At 42.6% G+C, this 21,726-nt stretch overlaps 1 protein-coding gene across 18 annotated transcripts in view; it reads left to right on the top strand.

The window, feature by feature from the left end:
• The first annotated feature begins 254 nt into the window (after positions 1 to 254).
• The window catches only part of HERC1 (HECT and RLD domain containing E3 ubiquitin protein ligase family member 1), a 106,035-nt gene continuing 84,563 nt past the window's right edge, over positions 255 to 21,726 (top strand). For 13 of the 18 annotated variants that reach the window (XM_081838577.1, XM_081838566.1, XM_081838565.1 and 10 more), the window contains exons 1-5: positions 255 to 383; positions 16,242 to 17,197; positions 19,335 to 19,430; positions 20,218 to 20,412; positions 20,648 to 20,959. In XM_081838577.1, the coding sequence (XP_081694703.1) occupies positions 16,268 to 17,197; positions 19,335 to 19,430; positions 20,218 to 20,412; positions 20,648 to 20,959 (1,533 nt within the window). In that variant the 5' untranslated portion in view covers positions 255 to 383; positions 16,242 to 16,267. The remainder of the gene's footprint in view (positions 384 to 16,241; positions 17,198 to 19,334; positions 19,431 to 20,217; positions 20,413 to 20,647; positions 20,960 to 21,726) is intronic. The other 5 variants (XM_081838569.1, XM_081838568.1, XM_081838567.1 and 2 more) reach the window with 1 other exon arrangement.

Raw genomic sequence — 21,726 nt, 5'->3', positions numbered from 1 at the left:
GCCCGGGAGGCGCCCACCCCCTCCAGCAGGGGGCGCTCTGCCAGCCCCTCCCGCCGCCCCTCCCTTCGCCTGACGCCAGGGGGCGGCAAACAGCTGGAAGGCAGCGAGGAAAAACTGAAGCGGGCGAGGGCGCGGGGCGGGGGACAGAAGAAAGAGGCGGCGGCGGCGGCGGCTCTCGCGAGGCCCCCGAGGAAGTCCCGCGAGATCTCGCCGACTCTTTCCCTCCCCGCGTCAGGTTTCCTCCCCTTTGACAAGCTGCTGCCGGAGAAGCAGGAGAAGCGGGGAGGACGGGGGCGCCGCCGCCGCTGCTGCCGCTGCCGCTGCCGCCGCCTCACGGGACCTCCCGCCGCGGGTCCCGCCAGCCTTGCCCGGGCCGCACCTTGGTAAAGGGGTCTCCTGCCGGCGCGCTCCCTGGCGTCCCCGCGGGCGCCGCGCTGAGGGAAGGCGAGGCCTGAGGGGAGGGGGGAGGGGCAACCGCCACCGGGGAGGGGCGAGGGGGAGGGGGGAGGGGGAGGGGAGCCCGCCGAGCGGGGAGGGAGGGGGCCGGCGCGACCCCCCCGCCCGGCACCGAGGGGACTCCCGCCCCGGAGCCACCATTTGTGCGCCTTCCCCCCATTATTTGGGGCGCTCCTGCCACCGCCCTCTCCGTGACGCCGCCGCCGCCGCCGCCGCCGATCTTCATCTCGCTAACTATCTCTTATTTATTATGATGCTGGTGGTGTAATAATAGATCTTGGACTTGGCCGTTCTTACGGCAGTTCCGCCGCCGTCGCTAGTGGTCTTGTTTGTGTCAGTGCCCTCCATATGACGAGATTGTTGCTGCTGCTCTTGCTGCTGATTGTGATTGTTATGTGTGACAGTGCGCATAGCAATTTGCACAGATCTGTAAGCAACGTTACACTCACACACACGGCCCTTTCCCCTCCCTGTAGGCCCACACAATCTGAAATCAACCGTGAGGGAGAGAGGATGGTTCCTAGGGCTGAGCAGGAGCTTGTTGATGCCTTCTTCTGTTCTGTTTTCTCAGCAGTAAAATCCCTGCCTCAGCTTCCCCTGAAAGGCAATTTGCTTAACCACGTGGAGTTAGTCTTGATTTTTTCCTTTTCAACAGGCTACATCAAGTGTCCCATAAGTGGGTTGTCTGAAATAAAAATCACAAGCAAAACCTGCAATTAGGCCCACATCAGTAAATGCACCCCGGCATGTGTTGAGTGGTGGCCTGTGGGTCTGCAACTTTTGCTTCTGATGGGCAGTTTGGGTGGCTCATCTAGCCATGTGCATGGAGTGCTGGCCATGAGGGTTTGTGTGCATCTTCCCACAAAAGTGTATTATTTTGCAGTGGTTAATCTGAGATGCTCTCACTGTGAAAGCAGAGCACTATAATTGCACCCATAAAGATATAATGAAAGAACAATAAGTCATCCACCCTTGAACAGCTCCTTGAAGTGCCCCATTACAGTCTCCAAGCCTTACTGCAGCTGGTAGTAGCTCCTGTGTGGCAGGGAGGCTTTTTAAACCAGGGGTGGGTAGACTTGAGGTTATTCAGATCTACTTTGTTGTTTACGTGAACCTCAAGTTCCACCAAAGCCAGTTGAAAAGACATACAAATAGAATTTAAAGAACAGGTTGCTTTTGAGAACATTCTGGGCCTAGGTACCAGAAATGAACTGAACTCAGTCATTGACTCCTGGTTTATTCATTTCTGTGGCCTGAGATAGGAAAAAGAGGCATTGTTGTTAAAACAAATGGGAGTCAGAAGTTCTCCTGCAAATCACCCAGATATCTACCATCCCTGATTTAAATGACCTACGTATCTGGGTCTTTCCAGCAAAATTGGCACACCCCCACCTGTTGCTATAGTCGGTTGTGTGCACAGGATTTCTCTGTTGTTGGATATGTGAAGTGTGAAATATCCAGCTGTCAATTTGTTGTGAGTTGGCCTTCATTGCTGAGGACCTGTTTGTTATTCCACAGCATTACAGAGCAAATATGGTGGCTCTTTTGGCTAGTTGTCTTCTTTTTCCAGGAATGCAACTGCTGTGTTAGATGTGCCCTAAAAATGTTTAGGGGGCTCTCATTTTCCTACTCATATTGAATTACTGCCCCTCAGTGAGACCAACATGTTTAATGATATGCATACCCCTGCGTCCCCCCAGAAAAAAAAACACTGGATGTGCCATATATACATTTGTTATTTTTCTAATTTTCTCCTGTACACATCACTGAGCCTTATATACCTGTTTGGCGTGAAATGGAACATTTGAGTTGTCCAACACAAAGCTGTAACAAGTGTTATGGTGTCAGAAAATTGGCAAGAGAGGTTATTTTTTCTTGTGTGTTCCTATGATAGTCCTTCATAATATTTTGAAGCTTCTTAGTATAAATAGCACAATTATGAATTGGGTTAATATTCCCAGCTTATTCATATACAGTATTGAAGGTTCTTTTCTAGGCTATTCTGTAGTTGCAAGCCTTTTTGTAACAAAGTTAAGCAACTGGAAAATAACTTAAAGTACCCCTATGCTGGCGCTGCATATTTAGGAACTGGACTCAGAATTTTGGGCACCGACATTGCCCTTACCTATGTACAAGCATCATAACTATATAGGTACAAAGGCAACCAAAGTCCTGGGACATTTCCTCTCCCCAGATGACCTTAGGCAGCTTCCAAGTCCCTCAGTGGTATAGTCTTTTCTTTGTGGTTTGATTAATTCCCATGTCTCATACAGGGGAATGATCATAAGGATTGCATGCATGCTTGGAATTGTCACATTGAACTTATATTCCATATTCTGTGCAGACAAGCATAGGATCAGGTTCTTTGTAACTTATTTCAGCTCATAAATGAGTAGTGGATACCATGGATTTTACTTTGTGAAGAAAATGAACGCTTTATTTATCAAATAGCAAACTTTACAAAGGCAAGAGAAACAGTATGTTATACTGCACGTAAAATCAGCCATATTGTCCAGTACGATGTTATGGATTTAGTGAAACCACCATACACTTCAATTTTCCTCATTTCAGTTGTTTAAACTTTTTAAGTGGATTTGTCTGTCTTCCATGTCACTTTAAACCAGGCGTGGGGAACCTTTCACCCTCCAGAAGTTGCTGAACTACAACTCCTGACAGACCTAGCAAGTAGGGCCAGCAGCCAGCTATTGATTGATTGAGTAACTTTATTTATACGCCACTTTTCCACAGTGTGCTGTGCCCAAAATGACTTCCAACAGATATCTGGAAATGAATAAAAATATTTATTAAAAAACACCCAGCAGACATTACTTATTATCAAATACACATGCACTGTTATGATAGGATTTAATCAACACGTAGGGGGGCAAAGGTTCACCAAACCTACTTTAAACTACAGATTAAATTAAACAATGGTTTGAACTGAACAAAGCAATGTGCTGTGTACTTTGGGGACGGATTATGATGGGGTTTTGGTCACAACATACCAACTTAAGACCAGTGCTTTAATGATTAATTCAAACTCAGTCTATTGTGGTGAGGATATTTCTTCACCTGTAAAGGGACTAGATTGACAGCTTGATATCAGTTTGATCTGTGCACTACTAGTCTTCTAGCTAACCATATTTCTCTGGTGCCATGCAAATATTTTGGACCACAACAAGCCATGCTCCTATCAGCCCCAGCATCATATGGCTGTGGTGGCTTGAGCTAATGAGAATTGTAGTTCAAAACAGCTGGAGGGCACAAGGTTGGTGAAGACTGCTCTGCATGAATATTTTTTTTCTTATATAAATAGGAGGGATTTTGTTTTTAAAGAAGTTCGCTAGTGCGATGCTTGATTTAGGCTCAGGCTCATTGGTTACTTGCTAACATCTCTGTGATCATTTAACATTGATATGGCCTGGTTTGCACATTGCCCTGAGCTTGAGCATGGCTTAGCAAAAGTATGTGGGGTCCAGGAGAGGAGATCCTGACTGCTTTGCTTCTCTCCCATGAACTAAGTCCTAGTTTGGCTTAGTATGTTGTCCAGACTAGGACTTATGATTTAGCTCTTCCTGACACACCACAAACTGTAAATCATAGGACAGATATTGGTTACAGCTTGTGGTTAGTTTTGGAGAGAGCTAAACCATGAGCCTTGGACCACACACTAAGCCAAATGATGATGTAGCTCAGCATAACAGCAAAATGACTGTGGAGTAACTAAGCAGCCACAATCTCCTATCTGGGAGCCTGAGTGTTCACACTAAGCTGTGGCTTAGCTTAACGTGATGTGCAAACCATGGCATTGTTTCTAGATTGACAATTATTTGTGAGGTTGCTGGAATGTTGTGTCACCATAGTATGGTTTAGGGCTCATGCAGACTTCCTTTTTTTAATGTGTTTCTAGACCAACTGCCGCCTGTCTACTTGTGACTGATCATTGAACACGTTGGAATGTTTCCAGGCAACTCCAGTAAGAGTGTTCTTTTCTGGAACATTGGAGATGTTGTACAATAATACAGTGATACCTCTGGGTACGCAGACCTCTGGTTGCATATCCTTCAGGATGCGAACATGGCATACCCAAAAGTATTTTTCTGGGTTTCGCCACGCGCGCGTGCACAGAAGCGCTCTACCACACGCATGTGCAGAAGCAGCACCTCCGGTTGCGAATTCTTCGGGATCCGACCGGAGCTCCGGAACAGATCCTGTGCACAACCGGAGGTACCACTGTATTTAAAAGAGTCTGCATTGCCCATGTTTGTTTGCACTTGTGGCACAATCTGTTGCCTGTGCTCAGTAGTGTGACATTTTGAATGCACCTTTGTGTTGGTTATGTACAGTAGCATTAAATAAATTAAAAAGGGGTCTAGAAACCTGTGCATTTTATAAGTTAAGGGTTGCCAGTTTTTATTAACTGAATTTCAGGGCACTTGAGGGCTCTTTGATACATGTGGATTAAAAATGAAACCTGTCAATGCTTTAGAGAAGGGACTATAATGTCTAACAGCTAAAGTGAAGGTATGATAGCAGAATATGGAAGGTTTCAGGTTCAATCTTTGGCATGTCCCATTAAAGAACTGGATGTAGTAGGGCTGAGAGACCTCTTCCTGAGATGCTGGAAGATATATTTTCCTCAGGTTAGGTAGTGCGGGATGAGATGAGATGGATAATAAGTCTTGGTAGATGTCTAGTGTCCATTCTGCAAGTATAGGTGTTTATGGCTGCCATTGGAAACCTCCCCCTCCATCTACCCAATTTGAGATGGGTTTGGAAACTCAGCAGCCCTATATTCTGTCCCTTCTGTTATGTTCCATGACCTGCTGGCTGCTGTTCTTCTAGTTTTCTTTTGAGTTGAAGAAGCACCTTTAATAATGTTATAATCTTGTCATTGAATGAACACCAGCCAAGTGCCTTTATTGAAATAGATGTAATAGTATTTTTATATAAGCCAGAAGTTCAGTATGTTCTAAGCAAGTGATAGAGCAATCAACAGACCACAATGACAACATTTTTTCTTCAAGCTTCTTAAGAGTGTGTCTGTGTTTAACATGGAGCTGCTGACAACAGTTAAAAATGGACATATCTTTAGGGGCTGCTGAAGTGTTTATTTTTCTTGCTCCTCTGAAAACATATCCATGTGTTTCTGATTTTGCATGGAGAATATCTCCAGCAAATTTATTTTCTTTCTGGAGAAGTGACAGCTTTTGTCAGCTTATCAGCATACTGGATTCTAAATAAGTGTTTGTTTTGCTGGTGACGACAAGGGTTCTAGAGTCCAACTCTTCTGTGGTGTGAGCAATTGTGAACCCTTGAAACACAGCTACCACTAGAAGCCTGGATATTTCCAGAATCACAAAACTGATTTTATTCGCTTTTCAGTTTTAAAGTCTTTGTCTGTTGCATGAGTCTCACATTGAAGATTAAAGAAAAGGACACAGTTTTAGGAATTATAAACAGGAAAGCAAGATAAGATTATGTTGCTAGTATACCCCTCTTTCAGTCCTCCCTGGTTGTTGCTGGTGGTAAGACTGTGATTTGTTCTAGGGTAGCCAGTTTGAGATGGCGTATGAGACTGATTGTCTGACTGCTTCAGTTTGTTGAGACTTGGGGACTGTGTGCCTCAGCTTCCCTGTTGACTGTTCTTCAGAAAATGCTGAATGGTGTTCTGCAGTTATGTCATCACTGTGTTTGAATGTTCACAAGTGTGATCTTGCCCCCAGAATTTACAACTCATCTGAGCGTTACTATGTTGTCATTGTTCATGTGAATTGGCCCTGAGCAGAGCAAAGGAATGGCGTGGTTGGGTGGTGCATGGACTTTACCTCTAAGGGCTGTGGTTGGAGCAAGCTTTGGGTTGTAGCCTTGTACACTGGGGCATGACAGATTTAAAGTTTGTATTCATTCAGAGTTTGGGAAGCTGTTTTGTTTGTTCATCAGCAAAAGGCAAATACTCCCAGAGAAGGCGAACACTCACCATCTACTTCAGACGCATGTTTCAAGACTTACAGTGTGTAAAACAAGAATCTATAGATTCTGTAGTAGGACTTGTAATCTTTTATTAAAATGTATAAAATATAACAAAAGTAATACAGTAACAGTAATGGCAGTAACAATAGGCCTTGCATTGCATTTGGACATTTGTGAACCAAAATTTTAAAAATGTGGCAGCAAATATTAGCAGCTGTGTTGAACACACAATTGATGGTGGTTCTTGTATGTTCATATAGCACAATCCATGTAGATGCAGAGCAAGATAGCAAAAAAGACAGCCTTGTCTTGTATTTATGGCCTGTGAGCTCATGCAGATACTTATGGCAAAACTAGGTGATTAGGAGAAAGTGTTGATGTGATGTGATGTCAGCATGGGATGTGAGTTCTATGTGGGAAGTGATGCCATCGTATCACAATCACACCCTTTGCTTTCCTAGACTTAACTAGAGGAGATATGGGATTGATACTTTCAGTTGTGTGTTTCCTTTATTGTCTAGTTCACCCTTCACCATCCTGATGTCCTCCAGAGCTCCTAGTAGACTGGAATCCAAGTCTACCAAAATGAAATACTAACTATGCTTGTATTTTTAAATATCACTTTCTCCTCTAATGTGTTTTTTCCCTTAAAAATAATAGTAATCTTTGCTCACTTATCCCGATGTGTATACACACTTATTTGTCTTGTTTTCCTTAACCTTTTATTCATCAAGTAATCTTATTTTTGTAGTACATCAGTCTTTGTTTAACTATGCCCCCCCCCCCCGATAAATATACTCAGAAGTATGTTCTGTTTGCCACATTTTTAACCATCTTTCTTGCACAGAAGATGGTTTGCATTTTATAAATAATGGCTTATGATCTAAGAGGCATGATACAAAAGGAAAAAGGAAGAGGGAGGGAAGAGGAATATAAGCAGGTACAGGCACCAGCTGTTTCATACTGTAATGAAGTTGTATAACTAGGTTGCTGAAGGAGACAGTTCTGTGGCAAGAGGCTCTTGATGGCAATTAGTCCTGGCTAAGCTTGCTGGAAAGGTCCTTGTCATCAGTGTTCAAAATTAACCAGTTGCCAGTTGCTTTCTGCGACTCAGGAGTAACCCCTGGTGACCAAACAGAGATTTCCAGTTGCATGGTTTGCTACCAAGACCACCTCTGGCTGGGAAGGAGATGTGCTGAGGAAGACAGAACCTTTTTATTGCTGTATGATTTGCATAAGTACCGTAAGTAAACTGAGAAGAAGCTCTTTCTCAGAGTTAAATGGATTGCAGTGGCAGTGGAGAGCAGAAAGGGAGATCTGGCTGATTTTCACCCCTCCTCTTAAATCTCAAACTTTGCAGATAGAAACACATTGTGGTTTGCAAACAAATGGATTGTTTCTCTATTGCGGAGGTTGGGGAGCAGGAAGGGAGATCTGGCTAATTTTCATCCCTTCCCTTCAGTCTTTTTGTGAGACATGTTGTGGTTTTACTTGTGGGGCTTCTGATGCTGATACCTATGCTGGCCGATTATTTAAGGGCCTGCTAACGGTGACCTTGCTTCTCAAAAGTGAAATGGCTCTAGCAGTAAAGCAGTGCCTCTTTTCTTGCTTTGCCTTACATTTAGTCTCATAATAATATTTTTGCTGGCTTGCTTGGAAGAATAAAGGTTGGATTCATCTTTTTTTTAAAAATAGGAATGCAGGTTGAGCATGGGGGTGGGGAGACCACACTGGAAATAATAACAAAAAGGAGGATGGGGGGGGGGGTTCCCTTCCTGTGTATCCCATTTTGAAATTTGATTTTGTGTATCTGATGGCGTATTTGGTGTGTAAGTCGAATAAACATTCTTGAGGTGTGTAAGTCAAATAAACATTCTTATCTCTTGAAATAGATAAGAAAAACTTTCAGGTCTAGTTCTTTGTTCCAGGCTTGCCCACTTGTGACAGTGAGTGAGATTTAATGGATGTGGGTTTTCTGCTTTGTGAACCCAAGTCTGCAGCATGAGACAGAACATCTTCCTAGCCTTTTCTGGAGATGAGTTAGCAAAATCTGCTGATGACACCAAGTTGTTCGAGGTAGTTTTTAACTAAAAGAGGCTGTGAGGTGCTCCAAAACCAAAAGGATCTCTTGAAACTGAGTGAATAAGTATTAAAATGATAAATCTGATTCAGTGGAGGGCAACCAAAATGGTCAAAGGCCTGGAAACGATGCCTTATGAGGAACGGCTAAGGGAACTGGGCATGTTTAGTCTGGAGAAGAGGAGGTTAAGGGGTGATATGATAGCCATGTTCAAATATATAAAAGGATGTCACATAGAGGAGGGAGAAAGGTTGTTTTCTGCTGCTCCAGAGAAGCGGACACGGAGCAATGGATCCAAACTACAAGAAAGAAGATTCCACCTAAGCATCAGGAAGAACTTCCTGACAGTAAGAGCTGTTTGACAGTGGAATTTGCTGCCAAGGAGTGTGGTGGAGTCTCCTTCTTTGGAGGTCTTTAAGCAGAGGCTTGACAACCATATGTCAGGAGTGCTCTGATGGTGTTTCCTGCTTGGCAGGGAGTTGGACTCAATGGCCCTTGTGGTCTCTTCCAACTCTATGACTATGATTCTATGAAATGTAAAGTGATGCATGCTGGGGCAAAATATCCTGACATTACGTATATACTATTGAGGTCTGAGCTGCCAGTGACTGACCAAGAATGAGATCTTAGACTCATAGAGGATAGCTCAATTAAGATGTTGATCCAGGTTGTGGTAGTGGTAAAATGGGTGAATTATAATTATGTGACCTTTAGGAAAAGGATTGAAAACAGAACTGGAAATACCATAACAAGCCTATTGTGCAGCTACACATGGAATACTGTCCAATTCTGGTCACTATGTCTCTTAAAGGATATCATAATGCTGGATTTTTAAAAAGAAATGGTGGAGCATCACCAGTGCTATTTTTCTAGAAAAATAGGTGCCAGAACTCCCCATGAACACCTCCCTCGTTTTCTTAGAATGGCAATGGCACCTACCCGAGAGGTGCCGGAACTGTGTTTCCGTGAGTTCGGCTGAGCATCCTACTTTTTTAAAGATTTGCTTGAGAGTTCCTGTACCATTTACAGGGAAATGCTTTCCTTCACAGAAGTAAAATTGATATATAACTTTGAAAATGATCGCATTATGCCTTTCCAACTCTACAGGTCTATGATTCTGTGTGGGCATGAATGGACAGAATGAGACTATGTCCCTCACTGGCAGCTCCACTAATCACAGAAGCTATGACTTTGCATACTGAAAGAAAAAGGTTCTCCCCAGTGAGAGATAACACCACCAACAACACCATATTTCACCACATAATTGTCACATTTCAATGCTGATTTTTCTTTAAAAAAAGGGGGGTGACAATTATGTGCTGAATTATCAAAGGACACCCTTTCTTGCTAGGGAGAGAAAGAAACAAACCCTTTCTCACAGCCAGGAGTGATAACATGGGGGTGGGGGTGGATAAGAGCATCATCAGCAACTAGTGAAAATAAAAAGGAAGAAATACGTTGTTTTTTTAAAATAAAAAGTCATGTCCCCTCCCCCACGCCGCCCTGCAAAAAACCCCCACAGCCTAGTGGACCTGAGAGCCACTTTCCTGACAAGATGCTGGAGGTTCAAAGACAGCAAAGGCTCCCTTGGCAGATGGGGAGGGGGAGACACACAACTCTCCTGTCAAGACAACAAAGTACATTACCTCAAGCGTAAGGCAGCCATTACATGGGGGGTTGCTCATGTCGTTTACCTACAAATCCCATGATTCCCAGAGGCTGCAACTCCCATGATTTCTCTCGACTACCCTCCTATTTTTTAAAAAAATATCCTTTAACCTCACCTGCTGGTGGGCAGCTGAACGTTTTAATATGGTATATTCAACTAAATTCAACCTGCGGGAGGCCCCCACTTGTCTTGTTTATTGCTCCTGCAATGATTATGCTTTGGGATCAATTTTAGGGCCAGAAAGAGGGGTGCGACTATTATGCGGTGAAATACAGTAATAAATAAAGAAATAGATGATTAATAATAATAATAATAATAATAATACTTTTATTATTTATACCCCACCCACATGGCCGGATTGCCAGTGTGGTGTAGTGGTTAGATCTGGGCAACCAGGGTTCAAATCTTGACTCGGAAGGTTGTAACTAGCCACAGCAAAACAAGTTATACAAAGAGGACAGTAGGACTTAAATCTAGGCATGTATAGGATAGTAACACCCAGTAAACTTCATGGCTGAGTCAAGATTTGAACCCTGGTTGCCCAGATCTAACCACTACACCACACTGGCAATCCGGCCATGTGGGTGGGGTATAAATAATAAAAGTATTATTATTATTATTATTATTAATCATCATCATCATCATCTATTTCTTTATTTATTACTGTATTTCACCGCATAATAGTCGCACCCCTCTTTCTGGCCCTAAAATTGATCCCAAAGCATAATCAAGTACCACAGATTGCAAAAAGAAAAAAGTAAATTCTGTGTTTTAAAAGAAATTGTCTTTTGTGCACAGCATTTATTCAGTCTTCAGCTAGATACCCCATATTGTCTTCATTTGCTTTGTAATCCTGTTTTTTAAAAAATGTTGTGGTGACCATAACCTAGGTTGAAGGTGCCATTTGGCTCCTATCTTTTATATCTCAGTTTCTAACCCTGCTTGTCAGTTTCTAACCCTTCTAACTTGGACGTTTTGGCTCCTGAACACCACAAATCCGGAAGTGATTGTTATGGTTTGCGAACCCGAACATCCGACGGGGCTTCCGCAGCTTCTGATTGGCTGCAGGAGCATTCTGCAGCCAATCAGAAGCCGCAATTTGGTTGTTGAACGAACATCCGGATCAGATTCCGTTCAACTTCCAAGATACGACCACAGTGATTTTTCTCATCTAGTTCTGGCCATGAGTTGGTTAGATAAGTTGTAACAAAGAGTTCACTGGCCTTGGAACTTCCTGTGCCAAATAGCCTACGCATGTTTTGAACTACAGAGCCCATCACCCACCCCGTAGTACTATATGGTCAGAACTGACTGGGACTCCTGAGAATTGCAGTTGAAAACATCTAGATTAGGGAAGGTGGGAAAGACTCAGAGGGACAGTGTGGTCATAATTCTTCCTCTTTTATCCACTGTGTGACATCTCCCTGGCCATTATGGATAGGGTTCTAGGCAGCTGGGTGTGGTTCAGCTTGACTGTTTTTCAGCATTTAGAGATGATTGTGTTTATATCATTCTTCTCCAATTTTTGTGTGTCTGCCTTTTTATGACTTCTGTTTTTCAGCAGGAAATCTCTATTATGGTACAGCTCAAATATTTGATTGTAGTTTTCTGGTTTGCTGAAGTTATTTCAAATATTTATTTGCTAGATGGCATTCTCTGGCTAGATGGTTCTCTGAAATATTTGCCATCTTTTAACATTGTATATTACAATGCAAAAACAGATAAAAGAAAAAGGACAGCCTTAGTATCATGTAGTCCTTCAGGTCTAATATCTTCCTTCAGTTTTCTGAAATATTAGACTTCTTTGATTTTGTCTCCCATACACTGTCACCCCCACTCTCCATTACACAAAACAGAAATGAGGTAATGAGGCTTGTCCAGGTTGAACTGTTTGAGGACTGAATTGCAGATTTCTTACCGCAGTGTTGCTATAGCAATGTATGTGACTGTTGTTCATCCTGCAGTAAGCTTCTCATGACAAGTGTTGGTATGCAGGACACACGGAAAACAGGAAAAGGAGGTTAATGTTGTGAGACTGTAAAATAAGTTGCTCTGGTATTGCTTCCAGGTATTATGTAATGTTTTTCTTTTATGGTATTTTGTGTGCATAGAGCAGCATACAGACATATATATATTGTAGTTAGATCTTTTGATGTCTTATTTTTCTAACTCTACAAAATCACTCTGATAGTTGAAATGCATACTGGGATGCTTAACAACAACAACAACAACAACAACATTTATACAACAACAACAACAATAATATTTATACCCTGCCCATCTGGCTTGGTTTCCTTAGCCACTGTGAGGTTTACAGCATATATAAAGCATAGTAAAATATCAAACAGTAAAAACTTCCCGATGCAGGACTGCCTTCAGATGTCTTCTAAAAGTTATGTAGTTATTTATCTCCTTGACATCTGAAGGGAGGGTGTTCCACAGGGAGGGCACCACTACCGAGAAGGCTTTCTGCCTAGCTCTCTGTAACTTTGCTTTTCTCAGTGAGGAAACCAGCAGAAGGTCCTCGGAGCTGAACCTCAATGTCCGGGCTGAACGATGGGAGTGGAGATTCTCCTTCAGGCATACTGGGCCGAGGCTGTCTAGGGCTTTAAAGGTTAGCACCAACACTTTGAATTGTGCTCGGAAGCATACTGGGAGCCAGTGAATATCCTTTAGGACCGGTGTTATATGGCCCCAGCGACCACTCCCAGTTACCAGACTAGCTGCCGCATTCTGGATTAGTTGTAGTTTCCGAGTCACCTTCAAATGTAGCCCCACGTATAGTGGATTGCAGTAGTCCAAGCAGGAGATAACCAGAGCATGCACCACTTTGGCGAGACAGTCCGCAGGCAGGTAGGGTCTCAGTCTGCATACCAGATGGAGCCGGTAGACAGCTGCCCTGGACACAGAATTGACATGTACCTCAATGGACAGCTGCAAGTCCAAAAGACTCCCAGGCTGCGCACCTGGTCCTTCAGGGTCATGGTTACCCCGTTCAGCACCAGAGAATCCCTCACACCCACCCGCCCCCTGTCCTCCATTTAATGGGAGGAGGTAGTTGTCTTGTTGGCTCCAGAGAATGTGAAATAGGCAAAGTAGGCAAAGCAGGGTCTTCAAGAGTTATTTCAAGGAGCCTTGTAGCTGGATAAGACCAAAGGTCCATCTTGGCATATTGCCATAGGGATTAGTAGCCATTCATAGTCTTCTGGGGAGCCTGTTCTTTTAGCACATGTATATAACTTTGAAAATGTCCATCTGCCTCCCTTTAAAAACAAGGATTTAAGCTACCCTTATTGTCACATGTTGGCATAGGAGGCTCTGGACTGACCTGGAAAAATATTTATGTGTTATGCAGTTTTCTGTTTTGTTTGAAAGCTTCCTAACTTACATAAATATAAATTTGATTTGGTAATAGACCTTGCTCTGTCAGTTTGTATTTCTTAATTTTAACCAGTGTCTCCTGGTTGTGGTAGGAAGATGGAAAATGGAGTGCTATTCACAACAATATTTACTACTACTTCTTCCTTTCTGTTTCTAAATAGAACTTGTGATGAATATGTAATTATTGCACCCCATCCTCCATTTTTTGTTGATTAGTATTGGTGAGATTTGGAAAAAGTTAGCACATTGCTATTCTGCCATTTTGTAACTATGGTTTATAAACCATAGATAGATAGATAGATATTTCAAAGGCTAGCCATGTTTAGGGCATTTTGTGTATATATCTGTGTCAAGGTTGGGGCATCTGTGGCCCTCCAGATGCTCTTGGCTGGGGCTGGTATGAGTTGGAGTCCAGCATGGACAAGGATCAGGAACATAGCTGTCAACGTTTCCCTTTTTAAAAGGGAATTTCCCTTATTCTGAATAGGATTCCTCGCAAGAAAAGGGAAAGTTGACAGCTGTGATCAGGAATGACAGGAGCCATAGTTTCAACCATTCAACAGGTTCCCTATTTTCATTCATGTGTTTTAACATGTACCCCGTCCCATATTTTCATGTTAAAATATCAGATTCAAAAAAGGAATGATAAATATCTTAGTGGGCTTTTATTTTAGTAAACATCAATTTTATATGAGCCAGTTATGCAAGTTTTGAAAAGCTGGGAGTAGATAGAGAGCAGGCAAGATATATGTGACCAGACAGTACATCCTTCTGACTAAATACTGAGAGAACCTGCAGGAGGATGTACGGCTCTGGCACTAGATAAACACATCCAAGGCTTATTTCTAATAGGAAGCAAACAACTTTGGTGTGTAGGGTGGGTATGAAAATACTTGTTTCTTCTCCTGGGGTAATAGTAACAACAACAACAACTTCACTCCCTTACTAGGGTGAATGAGGTCCTTTATAGCAGGAGGTTAGCAAGTAGCAGATTTCTGTGGAACTGTGGCTAAACAAGTTGGTGATTTGGGGCTCCAAAATCAAAAGGGAACAATTTTCAGGATTGCTTGAAAAATAAGTGCTTGCTAAATGGAAAGAAGTCATTCTCTAGACAAGCCTTCAACAGCGTGGTGGCCTTCAGATGTTTAGTCTTCAACTCCCATCATTCTCAGCTAGCAAAGGCTGTTGTAATTGATAGAAGAACCTTAGGAAGAGGTGGAAAGGGCTCAACTCTGGTCATGTGCAAGCAGGTGGCAAATAAAAGTATTCAGTCTCCAGTAACTCTTTTCTTTAATTCTGTTATGGTAAGCTGTCATAACAAAAATAATATAAAAATAAAGCTAGTACTCCCTTCGGTGTATATTGCATTAACTACTGCTATAATATTATGGTTAGCTGAAGGAAATCAAAATAGAGCTAAAGTAATAGTGGTTGTTGCTATAAATATTTTTATAGCACCATTGATGTATATGGCACTTAGTAGGGTATCAAAAGCAAAAGAACAGGTAGTGGATCCCTTGAGTTTCTTAGAATTTGGATTTGACAGTGAAGAAGACAACTGAGAGGAAAGGGGGCATATGCAGTGGGACTGAGAGAGGCAAATGCAGTTGCGTGTACTTGGTGGAGAGTTTTGAGGATTAAGAGCCAGAGAAGCCACAAAAGAAGGGTGCTTTTGAGGAGGGACTTGGAAGAAGTTGCATCAAATAGAACTCCGGTGGGAGTTCTAGGCATCAGGGGCACCAAGGGAGAGAAAGTGGGAGACTTGGTATCTGTTAGTCCACTCTTGGTCATTGCTTCTTTGCTTAACAGCCATGGGAGTGCCAGTTGTTGGAAAGTGATAATCAAAAGTTGCTTGACTATCAGTTTTCATTTCATGGATTCAGGTTTTCCTGTTGGTTCTGATTAATGGTAAACTTAAAGGAGTAGGGAACTGAATAGAGAATAGATCTGTGTGTGGCTACTGGTCATAGTACCAAGGAAATTGCTGCCTTCAGAAGCATTGTTCCTCTGAACTACCAGAACCTGGAGGCAGCCTGTTGAGAAGGGTTGTTGCCTCCACCCCCTTCTTGTTAGCTTCCTGGAGGCATCTGTCCAGCCATCACTAGAAGCAGGACACCAGTATGTGGTTTCATCCAGCAAGCCTGTTCTTCTTTCTTTTTGCTGCAGTGGTATGCCTTCATGATTGTAAGCGTTGTTTAATCTTATTTTGGAAAGAGCGCTATCTACGTGATTATCCTTGTAGCTGGAGGTTATGAGAGTTTTCAACTAGAAGGTGCTCTTTATTGCTACCAATTCTGAGAACATTGCTTGCTATACTTAATAATTGTAGTCCTTAAAAACCTCTTGTGAATGTGCATCTTGACCCATTCTTTTGAGAGCATTACTGGTAGGTTTTTGAGGAACAAAATTGTGCGTGTTTATGGAAGAAGCTTTGTGTAATGCTTGACATACTATCACAGCAGATTTCCCTAAAATCATGGATGAGCTTATGCTCTGCTTCAAATATCAACAATCCTTAATTCAGGGAAAACAGTGGCATGTAACATAGACCCTTTTCTCTTCAACTTTAAATAAGCATTAAGCAGATAATTTAAGGACCTGTGTCCAGTGTAGATCTTAAAAAACTGGATTTTAGTACTAGGCAATTGCTTGTTTAATAAATATCTTCTCTTCTATTTGTAGGACTAATGGCAGGTGAATAAACCAACATGGCAGCCATGGTTCCACCAGTGAAGCTGAAATGGCTTGAACATCTAAATAGCTCTTGGATCACAGAAGATAGTGAATCAATTGCTACAAGGGAAGGAGTCTCCATCTTATATGCTAAATTAGTCAGTAATAAAGAAGTAGTACCATTGCCTCAGCAGGTTCTCTGTCTCAAAGGACCTCAGCTACCAGATTTTGAACGGGAGTCCTTATCAAGCGATGAACAGGACCACTATTTGGACGCCCTTCTTAGCAGCCAGCTGGCTCTGGCTAAGATGGTGTGCTCAGACTCTCCATTTGCTGGAGCACTTCGCAAACGTTTGCTTGTGTTACAACGCATCTTTTATGCACTTTCTAATAAATATCATGATAAAGGCAAGGTGAAACAGCAGCAGCATTCTCCAGAAAGCAGTTCTGGGTCAACAGACATCCATTCCGTTAGTGAGCGGCCAAGGTCAAGTACAGACGCGCTAATAGAAATGGGGGTCCGGACTGGACTGAGCCTGTTATTTGCACTGTTACGGCAAAGCTGGATGATGCCTGCTTCAGGACCTGGGATTAGCCTTTGCAATGATGTTATCCACACTGCGATAGAGGTTGTGAGCTCTTTGCCACCTTTATCTCTAGCTAATGAAAGTAAAATCCCACCAATGGGTCTGGACTGCCTGTCTCAGGTAACAACATTTCTTAAAGGAGTAACGATTCCCAACTCTGGAGCAGATACTCTTGGACGGAGGTTAGCTTCTGAGTTGCTGCTTGGCTTGGCTGCTCAGCGTGGGTCACTTCGGTATCTCCTGGAATGGATTGAAATGGCACTAAGTGCATCAGCCGTGGTCAACACAATGGAGAAGAACAAAATGCTGCATACGCAGGAGGGGATGATCAGTTTTGATTGTTTCATGAACATATTGATGCAAATGAGGCGGTCATTGGTATGTATGCAGAATGTATGCTTCAAATTGATTTTCTTAAATCTTGGCTCTTTCTTCCATTAACAGATTCACTGCATCATTGAGATTTATAGAAGTTTTGGAGTTCCTGTGTGCCTGGATTGGCATGAGTTATACTTAGGGCTCATCCAGACTGCATTTTATGTCATGTTTCTAAGCCCAGGTCCATGCATTAGAGCTCTGTGTGTGAACATGTTTCCCCCCCTGTTACAGTGTTTTCCCTGGGAAAACCCATGTTTTAGTGCTAAATTGGAGCAAATGGCAGTCAGGTTTTCCATACATTGCCATTTATTCTGATTCAGTGGTAACATGATTTTTCCCAGGTAAAGCGCCAGGATGAAAAAAAAATTCTCTGACATGGCATTTAAAAGCACAAACCTGTGTCAGGAAGGGTAAAGGTAAAGGGACCCCTGACCATTAGGTCCAGTCGTGTCCGAAACTGGGGTTGCGGCGCTCATCTCGCTTTATTGGCCAAGGGAGCCCGTGTACAGCTTCCGGGTCATGTGGCCAGCATGACTAAGCCGCTTCTGGCGAACCAAAGCAGCACACGGAAACGCCGTTTACCTTTCCGCGGGAGCGGTACCTATTTATCTGCTTGCACTTTGATGTGCTTTCAAACTCCTAGGTGGGCAGGAGCTGAGATAAGAGCAACAGGAGCTCACCCTGTTGCAGGGATTCGAACCGCAGACCTTCTGACCAGCAAGTCCTAGGCTCTGTGGTTTAACCCACAGCGCCACCCACGTCCCTGTGTCAGGAAAGCACAGTGCAAAAGGAAGTCTGCATGAGGCCAGAGTGGCATGACAGTATCAGGAATATCTGAACTGGGATTGATTTGTCTTTAACTTTAACATACTTGAATATTTGTATAGGCTTTAACTTCAGTCATTTTGATTAAACAGAAATGATAGACAATGTCAAGAGCAACTTGTAACACTGCTAAGTAGTAGTAATTATTCATTGCAAATAAAGCTAGCTGGAACAATCCAGTAATTCTATAATAAAGGATTTTAAGATTTTTGTTTTTAAAAAATACTTCCTTGAGATTTTTTTTCTGTGATACTTCTGCCCACCACTTCTGCTTATTTAGAGGAAGCAAATTAAAGTTTAATTGTCTCCTCCATTCTGCTCTGAAAATTACACTTGTTAATTCAAACCTGTGATTCCCTTCACGGTACTATTTTAAAGATCCAACAAAATTGTAACTAACTTAAAAATGTTGGTAGTAGGGCTGCAAATTAAAGGCTTATTCTTAAACTATGAAATAATAATGGTTACCCACATACTGTGTAGTTTCATTGCTTGGGGAGACGGGGACTCAATTGTGGCTTTATATTTTCTGTGAGATACTGGTTGGGAATAGGGAATGAGATCACACTCAAAGGGCACTTCCATATGTAGGCCCAATTTTCACTCCCAATATGAAGATGTTAGGCAGACTTAAACAGAAGCATCCAGTGGTTTGACCAAGTGGTTGCAATCCTTTCCCCCCTTCCTCATATGTGCACATTTTCAACCCTGACATGCCCCTTTGTTTTGAAATGTTTGTCAAATGGCTCAGTTTTCTTTGTGAGTTTCAGCTCATTGCATGGATAAATGTATTCAACAATTGGAGGGGGATGTGTAATCTTATACAACCCCCCAGTGGTTTTAAAGTATGCAAAATGCAAAACTTGTGAAGCAGATTTTATTAGTAACTGGCTTGTTTTTCATTTTTCAAAAACATGAATTAAACATCTATCTTGGAGTGTTTTTGTTCTTTGCCTTTGTTTTACTAGCAGGAATGCTTCTAAACTCCTTTTGAGCAGCTTGGTGTATTTGGTGTATAGTTAAGAGCCTGACCTGTGACAAGGGGACTCTGAGCCAGAAGCTTCTGGGTAGCTTTAGCCCATGCCACATTGTGTGTTTGCCTTCACCTTGGGGATTTTATAACCTGTCTTAAGGATGATGGCAGGAATGTGCATATGCTTATTTCAGCACTTGAGAAAGTACCAAGAAAGTAGTTGTTTTGAAGGAAACCATGTTCTTTTTGGTTTTATTTAGGGAAATTGTCTAATCTTTTCATAGAGGATAAAATAACTGTGCAGTGACAATATTTCCTCTGTGATGTTTTACTTTGCAGGGCTCGTCTGCTGATCGAAGTCAATGGAGGGAGCCAACAAGAACATCTGAAGGTTTATGCTCTCTGTATGAGGCAGCTTTGTGCCTCTTCGAGGAGGTATGTCTATCTAACCTTTAATTAAAGAGTAGTTTCTTTCTTTAAATCTGCATTCTTCAGGTTGTGTATTTCTCACCCCAAAATAGTCACACTGATGTTGTCCCAGTGCTTCCATGGATTTCTACCCTATATTTTGTCTTGCTGTTTACCTGAATTTCTGTCCCACCTCTATCCAAGGCTCAAAGCATTTATGAGTTTAATAAAAGAGTAGCAGAATAAAAAATATATAAAAAAGGAATTTCAGAGGTGAGGGCAGTCTCGGAGAACAGCTGTTGATGTGCCTGTGCTGTTTGATTTGGTCAGGAAGGTGCTCTTGGCTCATGCTGAGGGCTATGAGGAAGCAACAGAGTATAATATGTGACTCCCAATCTACAAAAGGGAAGCATGAAGTGGAAAGCTAAACAGCAGATCACAGAATTATAGAGGGAAAAGGAACCCCAAGTGCCACCTAGTCCAAGTGTTGTAATATCTTAATTTCCCATCCTGGACTATCATATTTACTTTTGTGATCAAGAACACAAGAGAGCCTGGCTGCTGGATCAGCCCAGTGTCCTGTGTCCTGTTTTCACAATGGCCATCCAGATGCCTCTGGGAAGCCTGCAAGCAGGACCTGAGGACAGTGGCGCTCACCCCACTTGTGGAAGCTGCTAGTCTTCAGAATATCTAATTTACAGATTGGACATGTAGTCCCATTTGAATCTAGACTTGGTGCTTGAAATAAAGTGATTACATGATAACTGAGCACAGCATTCCTTCTGTCTCTTGAAATGTATTTTTATTTTGCTAGGTTTGTCGCATGGCTTCAGACTACTCTAGGACATGCGCCAGTCCAGACAGCATTCAGACGGGTGATGCTCCTGTTGTTTCTGAGACCTGTGAAGTGTATGTTTGGGGCAGTAACAGCAGCCACCAACTTGTGGAAGGAACACAAGAGAAAATTCTTCAGCCCAAGTTGGCTCCAAGTTTTTCTGATGCTCAGACAGTGAGTGACTGGGGTTTTTGTTTGTATGTGTGTTATCGGTGTAGTGAAAAAGAAGAGATGAAGCTTTCACTGTTGAAAAACTTTGTATATCACTGCCAAATGTGAAAAATGCATGCTACAAGTTTGTGGTTCCTGAGCTATATATGGATCCCTTGTTCTAAAAATTAAAATAACCCTTGATAGGCAGTTCTAAATAAATTATTTTTAATGATCTCTAATTTTCTTCCCACAATAGATTGAAGCTGGCCAGTACTGTACATTTGTAATATCTACAGATGGCTCTGTTCGAGCTTGTGGCAAAGGCAGTTATGGCAGGTTGGGACTGGGCGATTCCAACAATCAGTCTACACTGAAGAAGCTGACTTTTGAGCCTCACAGATCTATCAAAAAGGTGTCATCATCTAAAGGTTCTGATGGCCACACATTAGCATTCACAACAGAAGGAGAAGTCTTCAGCTGGGGTGATGGTGACTATGGGAAATTGGGCCATGGAAATAGCTCAACGCAGAAATATCCAAAACTTATCCAGGGCCCTTTGCAAGGAAAGGTATGCTTACACAAAGGAACTGAATGGCACTTTCCTTCTTTCATAGTGTTGCTTTGGAGACTTCATGTGTTTTAGGGTTTCTTGTTATCCATTTTTGCCTTTGTCCCTTATTGCTGTGGACCATGGGGTGGAAACAGTGGAGTTCTCTCCTTTCAATCCACAGGGAGGCAATATGTTTTCCAAAATCAAGATTGAGCTGGGGGCTAGCTTAGGAGGCACCTTCCACATCCTCTTTGGGTGTTAAGAAATGACTACCCTAACCCAACTGGCCTTTAAGCATGATTCGAGCTTTTGGTGCTGTCGAGAAAGCTGCAGTCATACTAATTTATTTATTTAAAACATTTATATACTGTGGGCGAGGGGTTACAGTGAATTAGAAATACCAGAAGAAATGTGCTTATCATAAAACCACAAAGTAGGTTATTCACTTTGTGTGAAGGCTGGCGAAAAATGTTTCCAGCTGACAATGGTGTAATGTTGGTATTGGACTTGCCACTTGAGTCAGGCCAGGCATGTAGAATGATGGTGCCAGTCATGGCTGTGAGAGTTTGGCTCTGTTATGGGGATGTTCACCTTGAGTGGATTGATGCTTGTGGCAAGCCCAAGACACCTGCTGCTTGGAGTGCAGCCATACAGAAGGATGTGTAGGGACTTTCATGTTTGGTTTGGCATTTGAGTGGTTTTTTTGAATTTGGACCGACTTCAGCTGAAATTTGAGGCTTTGTGATTAGTGGCAGTTACAAGGCCTTGGTTCAGGTCTCTCTTCC

The sequence above is a fragment of the Podarcis erhardii genome, assembly GCF_964252035.2.
Source record: "Podarcis erhardii genome assembly, chromosome: 14".
Classification (NCBI taxonomy): Eukaryota; Metazoa; Chordata; class Lepidosauria; order Squamata; family Lacertidae; genus Podarcis; species Podarcis erhardii.
Note: the sequence above shows the minus strand (reverse complement) of the source record. Positions and strands in the feature narration are given on the sequence as shown.